General features: G+C 40.6%; 1 protein-coding gene across 1 annotated transcript; it reads right to left on the bottom strand.

Annotated features, from left to right (window-relative positions):
- Nucleotides 1-898: 898 nt before the first annotated feature.
- LOC125885760 (serine/threonine-protein kinase 35-like) lies at nt 899-13415 on the bottom strand. The gene is made up of 3 exons (XM_049571527.1): nt 12765-13415; nt 10175-10916; nt 899-4609 (listed from the first exon to the last, which is right to left on the bottom strand). The coding sequence occupies exons 1-2, from the start codon at nt 13255-13257 to the stop codon at nt 10198-10200; spliced, it is 1212 nt and encodes a 403-aa protein (XP_049427484.1). The 5' UTR covers nt 13258-13415; the 3' UTR covers nt 899-4609; nt 10175-10197.
- Between the last annotated feature and the right edge of the window lie 7285 nt (nt 13416-20700).

The following is a 20700-nucleotide window of genomic DNA, read 5'->3' as shown; positions in this document are numbered from 1 at the left end:
AAAATATTCTTGTGCTTGAGAATGCTTCAGTAACACAAAATACAGTAACAACAATTAACATTCACAGATCAGTAGGGGTTGGGAATCACCAAAGGCTCCACGACACAATATTATCACGATAATTTACTCAAAATAATTAGTGTGATTTTCAACATGTTGTGATATGCTGAGTATTGTGATAAAATGTATTGCCATATATTGTGATTTATTACCTGTTTTTAAACTGCAAATTATGTCCCCAAAGGAAAACTTTAACATGTGCATTATCTAATATGATAAAGTTTTCAAGTGTGTTCATCTCACCTCAGTCATGATTTTTTTTTTTCTTTTTGCAGCAAAATGTATCTAGTGGACTAAAAAAGCAACTGATTATATTATTCAAGTAGGCTATGTAAAGTTTAATTTGTATTTGTCATATTAAAATTTTATATTATAAAAAAATCAATACTTAGCACTGTGTGACAATACAATATTGCCACACAAAAATATCATGATCCTACACTGTATTGATTTTTTCCCTAACCCCTACAAAAGTAAGAACCAGAACAACCAGTGGGTTCCCCGGGTCAGGGTCACACACTGGGCCCAGTTTTAAAAACAACATAGAGTATTAAATATTAGGCAAAATATTAAAAATATACAAGATATTTAGTTTTTAAGGAGCAAAAAGCAAAAACCAGTATCATAGGAGTAAGATATGTACAAGTGTTACTGAAATCAACTAAAATAGTGGAAAAATGCATGTTGTTATATTGTAGGCCTATATATGACAATGAGAAGTAGTATTGCACAATATTGATTTTGAGAAAATATTGTACTACATTGACATTTATGATCTACTTGCCTCTTCAAGTACTAAGGCAGCATTAAATTAAGTTCTATTCAACAAGCATCAATCAATCAATCAATCAATCAATTTTATTTATAAAGCCCAATATCACAAATCACAATTTGCCTCACAGGGCTTTACAGCATACGACATCCCTCTGTCCTTATGACCCTCACAGCGGATAAGGAAAAACTCCCCAAAAAAACCCTTTAACGGGGGAAAAAAAACGGTAGAAACCTCAGGAAGAGCAACTGAGGAGGGATCCCTCTTCCAGGACGGACAGACGTGCAATAGATGTCGTACAGAACAGATCAGCATAATAAATTAACAGTAATCCATATGACACAATGAGACACAGAGAGAGAGAGAGAGAGAGAGATGCAGGTAATGACAGTAGCTTACAACAACATTAATGAAAGTAATAATATTACATCACTTGTCATGCTGAGTGTGAAGACACCTGTTGTCAGTTAATCCTATTTGCCCGATCATGTGGGTACATGGAAGGGTGAGATAGGCACACCCTGCTAACTGTCATGGATGCTCACAATATCCTCAGCCTTTACTGAATGCCTTCCCACGTCTCCCACACATTCCAGTCATTGTCATGCAAATGTAGAGAATTCACACAGATCTGAGGTATTTCCAACCTTTATTGAAACAGAGCCCTGATATGTACAAAGTCAGCAATAAAAAAATGAACAGGTTTCATTCAAGCAAATGTCTTTAGTGTCATGTTTAACCAAGGACTGTGTTCTGTGGAGATAAAGGGTCAAGTCATCTGAGCACAACAGGGTCCAGTTGTATAGTACAGTTCCTGTCAGGATGAGAAGCAGAGGACTAACAACAAAATCAGCCAGGCCTGGACTGTTCCACAGTGTATCCAGGGAGGCTGAGTTGCATAGAAGACAGCTGCATGTAAAATGATTGACCTATTAGTCAAATGCGGTGTTCCTGCACACATTTACAGGTACATTTTCAACAACACCAAAGGAAGACCTCCACACACACTGACAGGAACATTTTGAGGGGTTGCTTTAATCTCTTGATATTTAAAGTACATTCCTCTACTGTTAAATAAAAGCTGTTCCTCAGAAATCCAAACTGTGTGTGAGCTGGGATCTTTAGCTTAGCGCTACCATTGGCTCATCTCCAGTTCAAGATTCTCATTTCTACCCTGCACAATCAAACACTCATACATTACTGAAATACAAGAAGGGAACTGAGACATGGGTTTCACAGAAGAAATTAACCAAAGTACATCATGGCCTATGCTGGGCTAATGGTGTGTAAACATCTGTATCAATGTAAACCCATTTCTCACAATGCATCAGCACAAACAGAAAGAAACAGTCACGCAACTGACAAACCAATATGACGCACTCACAATCAAAGGAAAACTGCACACACCCAACAAACACTGTGATGACATTAAATAAAAAGCTGTTGCCTTAAAATCTGCCAGGTTGTCTCAAACTGAGGAATGTCTTTGTTGGAAAAATCAAACTATGGCTCAGAGAACAAAATGTGAAAAGGTGCAGAAACATGAGGTAGTACAGTTAGAAAGAAACAGGATTTTTTTTTAAGTCATTCAGTGTCCCAGTTTAGTTCGACATATTACAGACTTCAGACCTTTGGTTTCAGGGCAAAAACATCAACGTGGCTCTCTGTACAAATGATCCAAAACCATTCTAAAGTCGATATTTTTCACACTCCACTTTCAATCACATGCAGGCACAATTACAAATCACAATGGCCTGCTTTAGCAACACTTCCATCAAGTCTGAGTATCTCCTAACAGGAACCAGATCCTGTTCATCTTAGTTTAGAATAAACTATATAAAATAACCCTGCAGCTTTTCTCCCTTAACACAAATGGCACCTGTTCAAACATTCAATCTTCAGTTCCCTTTAAAAACATGACGCTACTCAACAAGTAAATGGACCATAGATAAACTGGGGATAAAAACATAATACAAATAAAATCTTATTTCAAATGATTATATGGGAAATCCATTTTTTATACCTCATCCATAATTATACCCAAAATACTGAAGAGACTAAATTATCAAGACCATGTACCATGTTTGAAGTGCCACATCAAACAGAAATATAGCAACTGATCTGGAGCCAAATTTTACCTGACTAGCAAATTCAAGGCACCGTAGGTATTAACAATGAGACTACAGTGGAAATCAGAGGAGCAACATGTCCATGAGGTCACATTTCAGTGACTGGCGGTCAAATAACCGGATCTCAGCACTGGGTTTCTGGTCAAAGGCAATTAAGTGGGTTAAAATAATGAAAATGAAAATGACAATGTAAAACGTCTCCTGATATACCTTGGGACGCGTTTCTGCTTTTCTTTTCAACACAGTTTAGCTTTCCCAAACCTATTAATAACAGATGTTTTCACGTTTTTTTTTAGCAAACTTTAAAAGTTAAACACTGACTTTATTATGTCCAAAGGGGGCAGAAAACAAATCAACTCTTTGACTACAATGCTGCTTAAATTTGACCTGGGATTTACTTTAAGGGCTTCTGCATTCATGGGGACAAAAATTTGCGATGTGTTCATGAGAAACAACTAACTGAAAATACTTAGACACTGCGTCTTCAGTGAAACACAGCCTGCAGACTGTTTCACTGAAGATGCCTAACTGAGGACTAAATGGAGAGACGGTTTGCAACACCTAGGGTTAGATGAAATGACAATTTTTACTGGGAGGCTGTAAAAATTTGTTACAAATTCTATATTATAGTTCTTATTTAGCTAACTATCACTTAAAAAGCTTTGGATGCATCAGGTCATTGTGAGCAATGCTGTGAGTCAATGTGGATGGCTACTTTATCACAGTACTGAATTCACAGGACATCTTTAAGTACTTAATTCACTGGATTAGCCAAAAGAGTGTCAATTCAATCTAAGAAAAAAATGACAATTTATACTGATACTGCAATATGAAATTACATATACCATGAAAGAATATTTTACAGATGTCACCTACTCCTACAAACAAATGACTCCTGTGTAGTGTTGTACTATTTCATGTAAACCTACAGATCTGGAGAAATAAAAACCCAACAACAGAAAAAAGGGATGTGACGCTGTTTTCTGTCAGCACATACAGTTATCAAATCTCACTGGGGTGACACATGGTGATGTTGTTTACTAGTTGTAATCAACAGGAAACACACCACCACAAGACAAGTATGCATGGGGAATACAATCCTAACTGTCAGCAAAGTAAAACATCTGACATACAACCAGACTTCACTGAAGTTTTAGACAAAATAACAAACTCCACCACATAAAGAGAGAGGTTTCCAGTATATGACGCCACAGTGTTTTCATTAAATATTTTCAAAATGCCTGACACATGGAGACCGCTGTGAACACATACAGAAACTAACGCTGCACCTTAGCTTAAATTTAGAGTCAATCGATGGTTCAGCAATGTCACTATCATGTTTTCTGATGGCAATTTCCCCAGACCTCTATTCTTTAAAGGAGGCATGGCTATGTCAGTTTAATCAAGCTTCCCACTGAGCAGTAGGTGTAATATTTCTTGGTTTACTATAATATTCATGGCAAGACAAACATTCTCTATCAGAATTGGCAGATGACGTCACTGTAAACAAGTCCATAGAAAAAAATCCCGTTTCAGCATCCAGACTTCAGGAGGAACGTGTTTCCTTTGCTTCTCCTTTATTTTCACAGTCTTCTGATCAAACAGTGAGATCCTCACTCAGGTAGCAGCTCCCAGTACAAACACCAGTCTGCAGAGAACAGAAGAAATATAACAGTCATTTAAAGTATCAAACTGGAATTATCATCCTGTGATTGTATGGCTCCAGGAACCAGTCAAACTGCACTGACAGTTTACAACCATGTTTTTAAAAAAAAAAAAAAAAAAAAAAAAAAAAAAAAAATTGGATGCTTCACACAGAAAAAATGTTTTGTGAGGTCACAGTGGCCTTGACTTCTGCCCACCAAATTCTAATCAGTTCATTCTTGAGTCCGAGTAGATGTTTGTGCCAAATTTGAGGAAACTCCCTCAAGGCCTTCTTGAGATATTGAGTTCACAAGAATGAGATAGATCCAAGGCCACAGTGACCTTTGACCACCAAATAATTAATCAGTTCATTATTGAATCCAAGTGGACATTTGTGCCAAATTTGAAGAGATTCCCTCTAGCTGTTCTTGAAATATCGCGTTCACAAGAATGAGGCGGCTGCAAGGTCAAGGTGACCTTGACCACCAAAATCTAATCAGTTCATTTTTTAATCCAAGTCAACCTTTGTGCCACATTTGAAAAAGTTCCCCCAAGGCGTTCTTGCTGCCTGTGGCTTTGACATCAACATAATGACGGGTAATGAGTTGGTTCTGGTACTGAGCTTCACAGTATGGGCAGGTGCGGGCTTTCAAAAATGGACCCAATGCAGGAATCTGTATCATTTTAGCACTGGTAGTGGATAAAAAACCTGACCTTATGCTTAGTCACTTGATAGCCCCTAACAGATATTGTTTTGCTTGCAGAAAATCTGCAGCAGCTGTGTAATAAACAAACTGTGTTTTCCTTGCTTAGACAATGAAGCCCCCGGGAGGATTTCACCCAGAGTGTGTGTTGTAGAGACAGCTGCAGAGACCTTTCTAACATTCTACCAACCTGGTTTCAAACAGAGTCTTACTGTGCAGCAGTGAGGGTGTGAGGGCTGCAGCAGCCTATAAACACAAAGATCTGCTGAGTCACTGCAGCAATTCCATGCTGGTGCAGCATTTTGTCTCTGACTCTTTAACAGCAGTGCCCACTGCACTGAGTGCCATGCACACCTGTCTACCTGCCACTGGAAGAGTTAGCTTTGGACCCTGGGGACAGACCTTCAGGAGGTTTCTACTAAGGTCACAGGCCTGCTGTCAATCACTCTGACAGGACAGCTGACTCCTGGGCCACAAACACTTCAACAGCCTGAGAGGTCCTGCACACCACGCCACATCAACATAGTTAATATGTCTGACAGCATGTCAGTCTGTAAACCACTGTGTTAAGGATTATGATCAGCCATTGTGCAGCAGTGAGGAGCCAGAGCCTCTGGTGAATCCTGCAGCACAAACAGTCCTTTGTGAAATCTGACCTGCAGCAGCATGCGAGTGGGCTGGTGTGTTCGGAGATGTGCAGCCGCTTGGCTTGTCAGACACAGATTGTGTCCAACGATGCTGTCATAGATTTATTTCTCACGCACTCTGTTACATAACGGACTTCTAGAGGTTCAGGCAGGGCTTTAGAGCTTTATCCTGCAGCCCATGGAGACAAAACATTTTAGTGGTCAGTGCTGACTTATCAATTTTCGATAGCATAACAATTTGGCCGACAGATATAGATAGATAGATAGATAGACAGATAGATAGATAGATACACACAGATAGCCAGATATACACGCACGCACACACGCATGCACGCAAGTCAACTTTTAGAGATACTAACCTCATAATGTCATTTAATTCTGAGTGCATCTTTTAGCCATAGTGGAAAAATAAAGCCGAGGTCAAGAAACTATAAACCGGCACAAAAGTGACAATTGCGCTAGTATAATGGCAGGGGAAACACTGTGAACATGATAGAACATAACAGCCTAAAGAAGACCGCTCCATCGTCCAACAACACAGCCCACACTGAAACAAGAGTTTGATAAGACCACAAAGTGGACTCCATCTGACCCAAGATCAAAAGACCTGGACAGGTTGACTATGGAAATATTCAGCACTGATATCATCTTATGCAGTTGTGGGGGGTACTGATTTTAAAAGATTACTGGCCAAGGCAGGTCTCAGGAGCTCTGTGAAAAGTGTTAAGTGTTTTTCACACTCAGCTGAGTGCAATTCAAGTTTGAACAAGAATTAAGTAACTTCTGTCTATGGAAAATGCAGGAAACAGCATCTGACTGTTGGTCTGAATCTACTGAAGCCCTTGTTTTTTCATTATATCAATAAGAACTGGAATAGAGTCCAAGTTGTGTTGTCTTTTATATCATCGTATAGCTTAGTTAGCTTACTTCAGTACTGGCTCCTCCATTACACATTCCTACAACAGTACAGTAGTTTGCAGTGCGCATACATGCAGTGTAGGGAGGAGCGACCAAGTTTGAATGTTGTGTTCACAAACAGTTACCAACAATTCCTGCATAGTTTACTTTCAATACATTTTAACTGATTGATGTACTGCCAGCAATGTTTGTCATTACAACTGGCTAAAGCAACGGTCAGCAGACTGACAGGCAGAAGGCAGAGCAGGTCAGCTGGGATGTTTACATCTTCCCCCACCCTGCTCACACAAAATGCACTCCTACCTATCCCCCTATGAGAGCAAGGCACATGATGTAAGAACAAACAAAAGCAAAGGGTATGGTACACTGTCTGTCACAAAACAAAGTAATTCTGGTAGCTCAGCTAGGGAACAGGCATCATCATGTCAAATAACATGAACTACCTGTGTACGAAACAACAGGAGGAGCCAGTAATGCTCACTCAGTCTCTTAAAAACAGTCATCTGTGTGCTGATGGATGTGCAGCCCTCAGGCCAGGGGGCGGCTGGGGCTTTGCTTACATAAGACAGTAGGAGAGCACATACACTGAGGGCATTCAAGTTACTAAACATGTGTTCTAGGCAAGGCACTAATATCAACCTCACCCTTTACCATTCACTTGCACACATAAATTCAATCCAGGGAATCTTTCATGTCTCAGCACTTCATGCTACAAATGTCATTTTCTGCAACTGACTGACAGCCATCAAAGTACAGGCCTGAACACACCAAATATTCTGATATGCACGAGGAGCATTTACTAGAGATGTACCGATACCACTTTTTCCTTCCCGATACGGATTCCGATCCCTGAACCTTAAGTATCTGCCGACATCGAGTACTGATCCAATACCAGCGCGTAAAATAAAAATGGATGGGATATGAATTGTTGTATGTCTCAACTCCTAAAACTCAATGTAAAATATTAAGAAATAAATAGATAATAGTAGAATGAATGTTATAAAGCTTTTTTTATTACTATTATTATTATTATTATCCAGTGTTGACACAGATCAAGACACAGGTTAAAGTGCAGCCACACAATTTGGTAAAAAAGACATTTTAAAGGCTACAGTAAAATGCTTTTTAAATTCTGCTCCGTTTCCGTTTTGTTTGCCTGTAGCGTATGCGTAATGACGTGAGGCATTACATGGTATCGGATTGGTCATAGTCTGTACTCGCCAATACCCGATGCGGTATTTTAGGCAGTGTCGGAGGCATTTCCAATACTGGTATCGGTACAACTCTACTAGGGCTGTCCCGAATACCATTTTTTAACATTCGGACCGTCGGCAGAATTTAGAACGGAGACAGACTCCGGGGTTTTTTCAGGCCTAAATTGTATAGCGGAATTTTGCACAGTGGCGACCGGACCTTTGCCCTCAAACCACAAAAAAATGTGATGGCACAACAGTCTCCTTCATTATTCTATGCTTTCTTTTGATTTTCACATTGGCTAGTCATCCTGTTTGTTTTCTGATTAAATCGGAACCGTTGAAACAAGTTGTAGGAAGCCTCTGCAAGTAATTGGTTGCTGGCAGACACTCTGTGCTGCAATAAAATGGTTAATCAGCAGTGCCGTGCACTGTAGAGCCGATGCGCTGCTGGTTCTGCCGGCCTGAATGGAATATAATGTCTATAGCCTACTGTTATGTGTACAGCCTTTATAGACTGAGCTGAGTAGTGATGCGCTGGTCGACCCGTAACACGCGGGACCTGCAAATGGACCTGTGGGTCGAGCAGCAGTGATCGTCTGTTAAAACATTATTATTATAATCTATTAATCTATAATCTATTACTGTCATGGCATCCGAAGGTACTGATGCGTTGAGCAGGTGACAGTCTGCGGCCGTTTTCAAAACACACTTGTGTCACGCACTCCAAAAGAAACTTGTTGAAACTTTAAACAATAATTTATTGTACAAAACAGGGGAAACAAACGCTGACAAAAACGGTTCCATAATTCATATTAAATTCAAAAGATAACAAAAAAACAGCTACAAGTTAGAGGGAATAGTGATAAAGTGGTAAAACTTGGCACTGATCCACAGCCTCAGACGGATGCGCTCAAGCGTGCCGTGCGCACAAGCTCAGTTGGTAGGCTATACTATATTTTCACATTTTAGCAATGCAATTTAAAAGTTTTGATTTTTATTGATAACCTACATTTACCAACAACAAAAAGACTATATTTAGCACCAAAAAAAAAAAAAAAAAAAAAAAAGTAAACAAAAAAACAAATATCGAATACCAAATTTTCATAACGAATATCTACCCATAGAATCGAATATTAGAATACCTGAATATTTGGGTACAGCCCTAAACTCTACACTGTTCTCAGTACAAGTTAGGCTAATAGGAACCGGCTATTAACATATCAGTGCTAATATACATGTTGTAGGACATGCACAGAAATTTTCTTAATTTGACATAGTTTGGAATTTTTGTCTGCATTTCCACAGGTTTTCAACACACCACAAATATCTGTACTGGTTATTGTACTGAATGTAAGAATCATGTTGATAATACACCGAGTCTTAATGGTGTCAAAAATGAATAACAAAAATGAATAAGCTATAATCTAACAGGTTCATGGAAGTTTGTTTCATTAGATTGTCAAGTTCTGACTGACTTCGACTGAGGATCGTGTCTGAAGTGATACAAAGTTTGATGCATTCATGTCACACACACACACACAAGACACTCGGATTGTTGCCTGCAGGAACCATGAATTGGCTTAAATGTCAGTGACATAAAATGAAATGTGCTTCCTTAACAGAGACACTTGTTGGGGGCAGGCAATGACCAGTGTCCAGTTCAAGTCATGAAGAGAATCACAGAACCAGGTTAAATATTATGTGCTGACCCATTTGGGTTAAACACAGACGCAGGTTTGACCCACTTCACTATGCTTGTCTAAAGAAGTAAGGCAGAGCTGACATTTTATTGGCCAAAACTTGAAACACTGTGCATTGCACATAGACAGTATGTTAAGGAAATAACTCCAGAAAAAAAAAATCTCTTAATGTGGGAATAGCAGCATGATGATGTATTCACATGTGACATGTCACCTGGAACTTAACAGCCCTACAGGTGATCCAAAGGTATATTACATGTGAGAAGGAAATGTCTTTCAGCTCTATATACAAATATTTCCACAATAAACCAGATGTGCAATGATTCATAAACAACACAGCAGACAGCGCATTAAAAACTGAAACAATTCATGGGGTAATTATTAGAAATTAAAAGCACAAGTACCTGTAAAACAATCTGGTTGAGGGTCATGAAGCACACATGACCTGGTCCACTCTGGCCTGTAGCTCAAAAGCATCTGGCCGGTCCTGAGGGTTGACGGCGAGCATGTCCTGCAGCAGCTTCCTGACTCCATCGGACATGCATGACCTGCGTTTCTGTGGGATGTTCAGTACCATCTTTGGATTCTCTAGCAGTGCTTCACCCACTGGCACGATGTCCACTCCTTGTCTCACATATGTACCCAGGAGCTCCCGTTTAGACTCAGCGTCGATGAAGGTAATTCTCTCCAACATGGCCCACATGATGATGCCAAGGGCAAATATGTCAGCCTTGGCTGTGTAGTGGCCCTCCCACACCTCCGGAGCCATATAGAAGTCCGAGCCACATGCAGATGACAACCAGTACTTGTTTACATTAACATTTTTGTTCTTGTCTTCACCTTCTTTGCCCTCACTGGTGTGTCCTAAACCAGCGCACACTTTACTCAGGCCAAAGTCGGCCACCTTGAGAACTGGAGACCCTGACTTTTCAGAGATGAGGATGTTGTCAGGTTTGAGGTCTCTGTGGACAATGTTGTTTTCATGCAGGAAAGCAACAGCGCTGGTCAGCTGGAGCATGAAGCTGTTGTTGGTTTGTGGGTTGGGCCGCCTAGACAGGATGAAGTGGTTGAGGTCGCCGCCTTCACAGAACTCCATGACAAACCAGAGGTAACAAGGCTCCTCTGGAGGTCCAAGCACTCTCTCACCTGCAGTGGATAGACATCAGTCATTCAAACAGTCAGTACATTTACATGAACAGTTAAGTGGAATTACGGTTATAGCTCGACTAGGCCAGTTAATTGGACTACTGTGTTTGTCTCAGTATACAGGTACGGGAGGGGAATCGATTTATTGACCGAAGTATGTCCAACTCCACTAGTATAAGTGTCGAAATGCCCCCTTTCAGCTTGTGAGTACTGGATCTTTTTCCAGTTTACCTATTACGTCAGAGACCAAACAATCGACTAAAAAGTTTGCTACGGTAAGCTAGAGGTAAAGTGGAACCATGATGGACAACTTTACAGCTTTGTACATTTCATTCCTCCAAAAATGCACTGCTCTGGGTGTAGATTTTAACGGATTCTTCTTCTGTTACGCGGTTAATGCTATTTGATTCGGGGTCAAAGCCCTGGGCATAAACTGTGGAGCACGCAGAGTGCCGAGGCCAGTTTGGGTCCGATTGACAGCATACATGAACGAGTAATTCGACTCCCAATCGCATTATCTGGGTGTGTTAGTTTGACTTTAAGACATTCAATTTACAGCTACACATGTAAGGAAAAAGATCTATTTTCCTAAGACCAATAATGATCAATCATTTTTACTTAGATAATACATCAGGGCACCAACTATGGATATGGGTTACTGATTTATTTTGGTAGTTATTTCATGCAACTGTATGTGAATAAATGGTATCATTTGATACAAGGCTGAAATGTTTACAATTTCCCAACTGTCAGTGAATGTGCACTCTAACTAGGTGTACACACTCTGATCTTCTGGGATGTGTCCTGTCTTTCTTTATAAGAGTGTTTCTTAAAGAGGTTTTGTATGGGTGTTTTTTATTTTAATCGACACACTGAGACTTTGCGGAACCAGTTCACACATCTCTAACATGCTTTGGCATGCATTTTAAATTTGCATGCAAGAACAACCAGTCAGTCTGACTGTAAGAGTTAAAAAAAAGCATATACCATTCAAGGACTCTCTGCTTCTGATGTTAAAACAACTCCATACGTGTCATTAATTGAGATGCATGTTTCAAATACCTGCGAAGAGATAAAGTGCCAGTACAACAAAGTCGTTTTTAACTGCTCTAAGCTAGACACTCATTGGTGGTTTGGAGAGACAGTTAAGATAAATCATAATGTTTTTCTCAACACCATAAAGTGATCCGTCATAGAAACTACAAAACAGCACTAGATAAGCACAAGGGAAACTGTAAATGAAGGCAGGCTTTTACGAAAGACACAAAAACTTCTGGATGTGACAGATTTAGCTTGTCAGAGGAATGTGTTAAATTCTTTCTGTGGGTACAGCCAACACAACAGACTCCATTTTAGTGAGCCTGAGCCTCGGGAGCTTCCTCACAAAATCTACCCATCCCCCAGCGAGTTCCTATCATCATGGCGACAACAACAATAATGCTTCGGATAAGAGGGCGAAACGACACATAACTATGTTTCGGTTTGACATTACATTAGATAAACAGGGTGGCCATTAAACTCATTGCTACAATATAACCGCTAGTTTCTGTAGTTTAGGGACTGTTTTGTTCGGCAGCAATTCAAACCAAAACGCAGCTCTCACTTAACTCAGTTCACACAGCTAATGTTGAAGAGCTAGCCTCACCTTTTAGTAAGGTCTCAACCAGGAAGCTATATAAAATAACGTGCTCTTTAGCATTACGTTACATAAACTGATTGTCCACAATTGCTACAAAATAGCTGGTGTCTGTAGTATCAGGAGCTGTGTTTTATTCGGCGTTAATTCCAACCAAAAACAGCACTTACTTAACTCGGTTCACAGAGCTAACGTTGGAGAGCTAGCCTCACCTTTCAGTGAAGTCTCCACCAAACGCAGGTACTGTTTGGACCGTTTGTTCCCATGACTCATTTTCTGAGCCATGCCGTTCCTCTGGAGCACACACTCTTCCAGCTGCACTACATTTTCATGCCGTTTCTCCAGGCTGGCCAGCGCCCAGAACTCCTGTAGTGCGAGCTCCACGTTTTCCGGCGCATCGCATCGCAGCTTCTTCACGGCAACTTTCGCCCCGGACCTCCGGGCCACCGCTTCGTACACCACGCCGTATGTTCCCCTTCCCACCTCACGCAGCAGGTTGTAGCGGGGAGCCATAACCCTTCGCTCCAAATGGTCTTGCTTGAAGAGGCCGATGTCCTCCTCCATGTCATGGCCTTCTTCCGTGTTTCCAACGCTCAGACACCGCAATACATTGGACTCGTCAGCTCGTGCCCCAGTTTGTTGCTTGGAGCAGGCTCGCGCGCTTCTCGTGCGTCTCCGCCAGTTATCACCACCGATTGTATCCATACGTCCCCGAGAATCCGTCACGATTCAGACATTAAATAGAAACATGCCCTCATTTTGTAAACTACAGCTGTGTTCGTGTGGAGTAAATAGAAAATTGCTCGGCAGCATACACTAAAGACTACAGAAGCAGGAGGGTAAATGGAGGGAAAGCTAAGAAAAGATCGATACAATATACAACACAATTTCCGGTTAAGACTTTCAGAATAAAACCTGTAATGCTGAGTGTCTTTCTCTGTATGTTACGCTGACCACACCGTGCTATTAATAAGCCTGCACGGCCATAACTTGTGAGTTTTATGCCTACAAAGTATGGATCAGAACTGACAGAAGATCAACATAATCAGTGCAGTTTCAAAATGGACATTCAAGCGTACCAATTCAGTATCTGACCAAATGTCTGCCCTTCTGTTCCTGAGATATGGCGTTGGATAATGCCTTGAAAAGTGTTTTTAAAGAACATTATGATGTCAAAGTGAAGTTGAGCTTTGATATTTTGGATATAAAATGTCACCACTGACGTTGTGTCATAATTAGTGTGTGAATTCGTGGCCTGAGTTGAGATCACAGTGACCTTAAACTGTCAATATCAGATCAGTTCATATTTGAGTCATATTTGGGCCAACTTTGAGGAAATTCACCTTAAGGCCTTCTTGAGATACTGCGTTCACAAGAATGAAATGGATGCTAAGTCACAATGATCTTTGACCACCAAAATCTAATAAGTTCATTGTTGAGTGGAAGTGGATGTTTGTGCCATTTAAATAAATTCCCTTTTTGAGATATCATGTTGAGAAAAATGGGACAGATGCATGTTCCTCATCTTGTTACATCTTGTCACATGATCAAATACAGACTTGACATTAAGCAACACGTTTCCAAACAATCATCATTCCATACCTGCATATGACAAAAATATCAAAGAGAATAAGAAATTATTTATTTAATCAAATAGTTTTTTTTTTATATGTTTAGTTTATTCATGGTTTTTCGGGTTCATGTATAATAAGCATGTAATTTTGGTTTGCATTTTTGAGGGCAAACAGCACCATTTTTCATTTAATGTGAGTTCTTCTTACAACACAGGTGTCGTTTCAAGGTGGCATTCTGAATCATTTGAAAGAGCCTCCAAACCCTGGGGCCTCAATGCAACAGCACGGCCTGCCTGTCTAAATTCATGCCCCCAACTCTAGTAATAATTAACCCGGCTTACTATAGTTTATAACAGCAAAAAATCCATGAAGTGTTTGTTCATTTACAAGTAAACCTAAGCTAATTCCTTGTTTGAAATGAAAAAAACCCCCACAATTCAAATATTTGCTTTAAATCATGTTGGGTTTTACTAGTCTAGTAATTAATTTAAAAGCACAATCCCTGATCTAATCGTACACACAGGATCACCACCAAAACAGCCTTTCTGATGCTGTTCAAGGCTGGGAGACACACACAGCCTAGATATTTTTAATTTAGTTTTAATTGTGATCAGCTGACAAACACATAAGTCAAACTCTTCAAAGCAGACGTTTGTAGGCTATATGGGAATATACTATGTAAAAAAGAAAACTTTGGATTGGATATGCACCATACCAACCAGCATATTTCACTAATCCCATATAAGTACTCTCATGCCATATTTTTTATACGATTTTCCTGTCTTGTCAACATTAACACGCATTTCTTTATACGTATAAATATTTATCCACATTATATGCAGTAGGCAACTTTTATTTCTGAACTGAAAAATATCGACACTTCCGGTCTGTTGCAGACACAGCGAGGCAGCTTGACGCCTCCACAAGGAGCGGGGTTGCCGAGTTCAGATGTACCATTGAGAAAGAACACGGGGTACCAAAGTACCAATGACAGTGTGGCCTATGAAAACTACATTTGAAAAATGTGTCTGTTTCTATGTCTGTAAACACACGATACACAGTGTACACTTACACTAAATAAAGGGACCTTTGTAACAGATTTTAGCTTTTATTTCAACCTCGCCCGAGGTGTCATTAAGAACGGTCTGTCAGCTTAGAAGCGAAATAAAGACACACTGATATCACAAAGCACTTTGACATAATGTGGAAAATAATCACCAAATTGTGGTGGCGGGTTTGGAGTTGTTATACGGTATTTCATTTGCAATGACCCCCCCGCCAGTTTTCGATGGATGGCTTCTTCCCTCACCCTCTTATATAGCATGGCACTTCACGTGCGTATTTTTCCCAAGTCCCGCCCTACTGTGCTGTGATTGGCTAGTTCTTGTCATCCCGAAGGGACTGCACGTGTTTATCTGGGCACATTCTTTCTTGGGTCTCTGACATTACACTGTAAACAGACAGACGCGGACATTCTTACTCAATATAAGATTGCACCGTGTAAAAGGAAATATCAGTCAAATACCAAAAAAAAGTCAAACGAATGAAGAATTATAATAATAATAATAATAATAATAATAATAATAATAATAATAATAGCAATAAACAAATACAAATAAATACAAATAAAAAAAAAACAAAAGAAACAAACAAAAAATCTTATTGTTAGGGAACTGTATGGATTTATTCTTTTAGTTTGTTACTTACATACTTCAGACCATCTCTCTCTTAACAATACAGGGTTTAAAAGTCATGGTTCAGCTCCTAAAAAGAAACTTTCTACATTTAGTCAGCGAGATTGTGTGTGGCATGCAAATACATAACCTATTAAGAAAATATATGTTAGGACAGGGAAGAAACCTGAAACTACCACAAGCTTGTTTTAAAACTATCTTTGATTGCTTTTTTAAAAGACCTCCCCAAATTGTAGTGCTTCAAGCTGGAGTGCTACAGTGCATCAGCATGGACAGGTCTTTGGCACAGCTAACAGTGGAGCGAAGCCAGAAGAGCCAGTTGTCTTATTTTGTCCATAAAACCAAATCAAGTCCAAAGACCTGTGTCTCCCAGCTGGAGCAGGCATAGTCAGCTGGACTTCAGGAGTTCAATGTTTGTTTGTGGCTTTTTGAATGACAGAATAGTCTTTTTTCTTTTGCCTGTGCTGACATCATCCCTTATGAGACTAAATTTATGATGGCCACAGATGACTTCATCCATCTGCTGCGTCCCTGGTGAGAGAATGTCTGGGATGTAATGTTTATTAGTCTTTTCCCAGATGAGAGTCATGTCTGAAGCACAAGCAGCTTTTGGTGTCACCTACAGCACCCTAGACAATGCCTCTTTTTAAGCCTACATCTTATTCTGTTATTTCCCAATATGTTTGTTAATAATACAATGAATGTATTTAGCATGAGTGTAGACAGATATACATGGAGGGTCATCCAGATTGAAACAGAGTATTATTCACATCATGAAAAACTCATAAAAGTATTCCTTAAAATACAAATAACTGAAATATCTTGTTTACTTATGCTGCTCATTCTCTGCCAGGCACCACAGGCCCTCCTGTGCTCATAAGCAGAACTACATGGTCTATGCATGAATCACAGCACACTGAGTTTTTGTATATTTAGCATAAAAAAAAGATCTTGTAAGGGTGACTGGAGAAACAATAATATTCATTTGACATAAGGTAAAAACAACACCATAACAAAAGAATGCTCTTCTCAAATTGACAGTAAGGGGCTTCTCCAGTGAGTTATTACTGCACCTCCCCTAAAACTGGGAGAATTGTGGTAGACAGATTAAAAAAGAGGTACAACACACTGAATCCTCCATAATGCAGCTCAATGGTGTCCCTATAGCATCAATGCAGTCCACAGTGGATGTGGATAGCTGGGTGGACAGCAGATGCACACACTTTTCTGAACATATTGGGTCTGTGTATGCACTCTCAGGCACGTACACTCTGCACAGTCTTGGGACCCTTGCGGACATGAGCAGATGACCAGATTTATATTGAACAGACCCTTGCTGCTACAAAGATGTGTTAAGTATAATTTGATCTTTATACCTTCCTGCCTGCCAGTCTTTCAAATGTTATGCCCGTTGGTAACACAGCGTTTCTGTTAGAAATGTATAGTTACCAAAAAGCTTTGGCAGTCACACATAAAGGATTTATGTTAAGAAGAGATGATTCAGGAAACTAATGGTTGGTCAGGCATTCAGGCTCATCAGATCTCTTCTGAGGGCCGAGATAATCATCACATTCTGGAAATATTGTCTGTTTTTGTCAAGTTGATGTTTTATTTGGGTTTTTAGTTTCCTTAAAGATTTCACACGTGGCTTTTGAAAGTCAACATATTGCTAGTCTGTAAAAGAGTAACAACGTTTTTGTTTTATATATAATAATAAATTTTATTTGAAGGCGCCTTTCTTGGCACTCAAGGACACCGTACAGATACACAAAATGACATTAAAAAGACATTAAAAAGAAACAACAATTTAAAAAACAAACAAAAAACAAAAAAAAAACAATAGAAAGTGACAGAGCAATTGGCATCAGATGGAATAGGCAGTTTTAAACAGATGTGTTTTGAGTTGTGATTTGAAATGGGGGAGTGAATCGATGTTTCTGAGTTGGGGTGGTAATGAATTCCAGAGACGGGGAACAGAGCGGCCTAATGCTCTGCTCCCCATGGTGGTGAGGTGGGCGGAAGGGGCCGACAGGTGTGTGGAGGAAGAGGATCTGAGGGAGCGGGAGGGAGTGGGAACATGGAGGAGGTTGGACAGATATGGGGGGGGCGAGGTTGTGGATGGCCTTGAATGTTAACAGGAGGACTTTAAATTGAATACGGAACTGAACCGGGAGCCAGTGGAGCTGTTGGAGGACAGGAGTGATGTGGTGGATGGAGGGGGTTCGAGTAATGATACGGGCAGCTGAGTTCTGGACCAGTTGAAGTTTATGGAGGGATTTGTGTGGGAGGCTGAAGAGGAGAGAGTTACAGTAATCGAGACGGGAAGTGACGAGGCTGTGGACAAGGACGGCGGCAGTGTGGGGGGTAAGTGAGGTGCGGAGACGATTGATGTTTTGTAGGTGGAAGTAGGCAGACTGGGTAATGTTATTGATGTGGGAGTGAAAGGATAGTGTGCTGTCAAGGATGATGCCCAGCCTCTTAACCTGGGTGGAGGGTGAAACGGAGGAATTATCAATAGTGAGAGAAAAGCTGTTGGTTTTGGATGAAGTGGATTTGGTGCTTTTGTTACTGTTTAATTTAAGGAAGTTTAGGGTGAACCGGGTTTTTATTTCAGTGATGCAATCAGTGAGGGTGGTGGGCGGGAGAGTGGACGAGGGTTTAGTGGTGAGGTAGAGCTGGGTGTCATCAGCGTAACAGTGGAAGTGAATGTTAAATTTGCGGAAGATATTGCCGAGGGGAAGGAGGTAGGTGATGAAGAGGAGGGGCCCCACGACAGAGCCTTGGGGCACACCTCCAGGGATTTGAGTTGAATGAACTGAGTGCGGCCAGAGAGGTAAGATGTGAACCAGTCTAGCGGAGTGTGGATGATGCCAATGGAGGATAGCCTGTTGAGGAGGGTGGTGTGACAGATCAAAGGCTGCACTCAGGTCAAGGAGGATGAGGATGGTGAGGAGTCCAGAATCAACTGCCATAAGGAGGTCGTTGGTGATTTTGATGGAGTGGGCGGAAACCGGACTGGAACTGTTCATACAGGTTATTGTGGGATAGGTGAGAATGGAGTTGGGAAGCAACTGTTTTTTCTAGGATTTTGGAGATGAAGGGTAGATTGGAGATAGGACGGAGGTTGTTGAAGTTGGAGGGGTCAGCACCAGGTTTTTTCAAAATTGGGGTAATGGCAGCAGTTTTGAAGGATGTAGGGACAGTTCCAGTGGTGAGAGAGGAGTGGATGATGGCAGAAATGAGGGGGACCAGAGAGGGGAGGCAGGCTTTAACAAGTTGTGTGGGGAGGGGGTCAAGTTGACAAGTGAACGGCTTGGATTTCTGGATGAGTTCTGTAATTTCTAAGAGAGTGGGGAGTTGGAAGGAGGAGAATGAGTGTGTGGATGGGTGAAAGTCGGCTGAGATGCTGAGGTGAGGGTTTGAGCCAAGGTGCTGGTGGATATTCTTGATTTTTGCAGCAAAAAAGGACATAATGGAGTTGCAGAAGGAGGTTGTGTACATGTGAGGGGGGAGAGAGTCCTGTGTAGTCTGTGTGTGTTTGCTAGCTGCTAGCTTGCTCACCTGGCAGCTGCAACCTCACCACCGTTTCCTTTAATGCTTCACCCTTCTTTGCACAATCATGGTAAGAGCTGGAGGACACATCATACAGGCAAGGATTTGCTGGAATCTCATATATTTCTTTTAGTATGTTTTGCCTTCATGGCAAGCTGCTATCTGTCTGTTTGTTTGGGTTTAGCGCCAGTGCGGCATTTCATGCTGCATTTCAGGCTGAGATATCCCCACGTTTCTTTCATGTTGGTCATCTTTCGTCTGGGACAGCCCAAAATCAAGGGTATGTGTAAACCAGGCTTAAGGATTCCATTGATACCAACCATGTCATGCTAGCTTGTCATCAATAGTGCTAAATAACACATTTCAAAGTTAAGCTAAATTTCGACGAGGGGAAAACTGGTATGACCACTTTCACAGATATTTGAATGAAATAGCTTGTGTGGGTCCCTACAAGTCTCCCTTTTACACATATGCCCACTTTATGCTAGTCTTTTGGGGGAAAAAAAAACGTGCAGTTTTTTGCATGCAGTACAATTTTTGACTATTTTTTGTGAATATTTCTGCATACTGGGCTCCATAAACAGTGTTGAAATTGCATTAATTGGATCTGACTGGAAAGCTGTGACTCTTGTGGATTCAATGAGGCCCAATTTTATTCATGTTTGTTGATAAGAGTCATTATAACAGCCATTTGAATTGAGACCATGATTTTGTAAAACTTGACCTCACTGTATAAAATGAACTACAGTATTGTGACCTCTGGTATAATCACAGCCTCATGAATGTCTGCCACAAACTAAAGACCTTGAGCATTCAGAGGATGTTTGCCTTTCATAGGTATATTAACAAAAAGGGGGTTTCTAAGCTCTTTTAAGAACAGAAGTGCTCACCATCCAATCATCAAAAAAGCAATTATGACAGAAATCTCCAAATGTCATAAGGGTTTGATACCAAATCACTGCATAGATTTTCCTGTGGTGTTCCTCAAGGTCTCAGTGTCTTAATGCAGAATTTTGTAAGGGACTGTTGACCATTTCTATTAATTCTCAAAAGGTAAAAAAAAAAATACATTTAGCACCAAAGCTGTGTAACAAATGGTATCAACCCAAAAATTGCTGCAAAAACATATAAGACATAACTGAGCATGGGAATGGACATCATATACTTCCATCACAATGGTTTAAGTCCCTATAAACTCTAAACTTTTAATAGGTGCCTAACCAAAACACACACACACACACACACACACACACACACTTATAACAGAATTATGACTAGAAAATCTTGACACACTGAGCTACATCTCACATTTATCTAAATGTTCCCAG

This window comes from Epinephelus fuscoguttatus, linkage group LG1 (assembly GCF_011397635.1).
Source record: "Epinephelus fuscoguttatus linkage group LG1, E.fuscoguttatus.final_Chr_v1".
Lineage (NCBI taxonomy): Eukaryota > Metazoa > Chordata > Actinopteri > Perciformes > Serranidae > Epinephelus > Epinephelus fuscoguttatus.
Note: the sequence above shows the minus strand (reverse complement) of the source record. Positions and strands in the feature narration are given on the sequence as shown.

What these genes read in the sequence shown, in the direction of transcription:
- LOC125885760 (XM_049571527.1), bottom strand. Translation starts at nt 13,257, where the DNA reads ATGGATACAATCGGTGGTGATAACTGGCGGAGACGCACGAGAAGCGCG. An exon ending in GGTGGAGACTTCACTGAAAG is followed by an intron (nt 10,917 to 12,764) that starts GTGAGGCTAGCT and finishes TATCCACTGCAG; the next exon opens with GTGAGAGAGTGCTTGGACCT.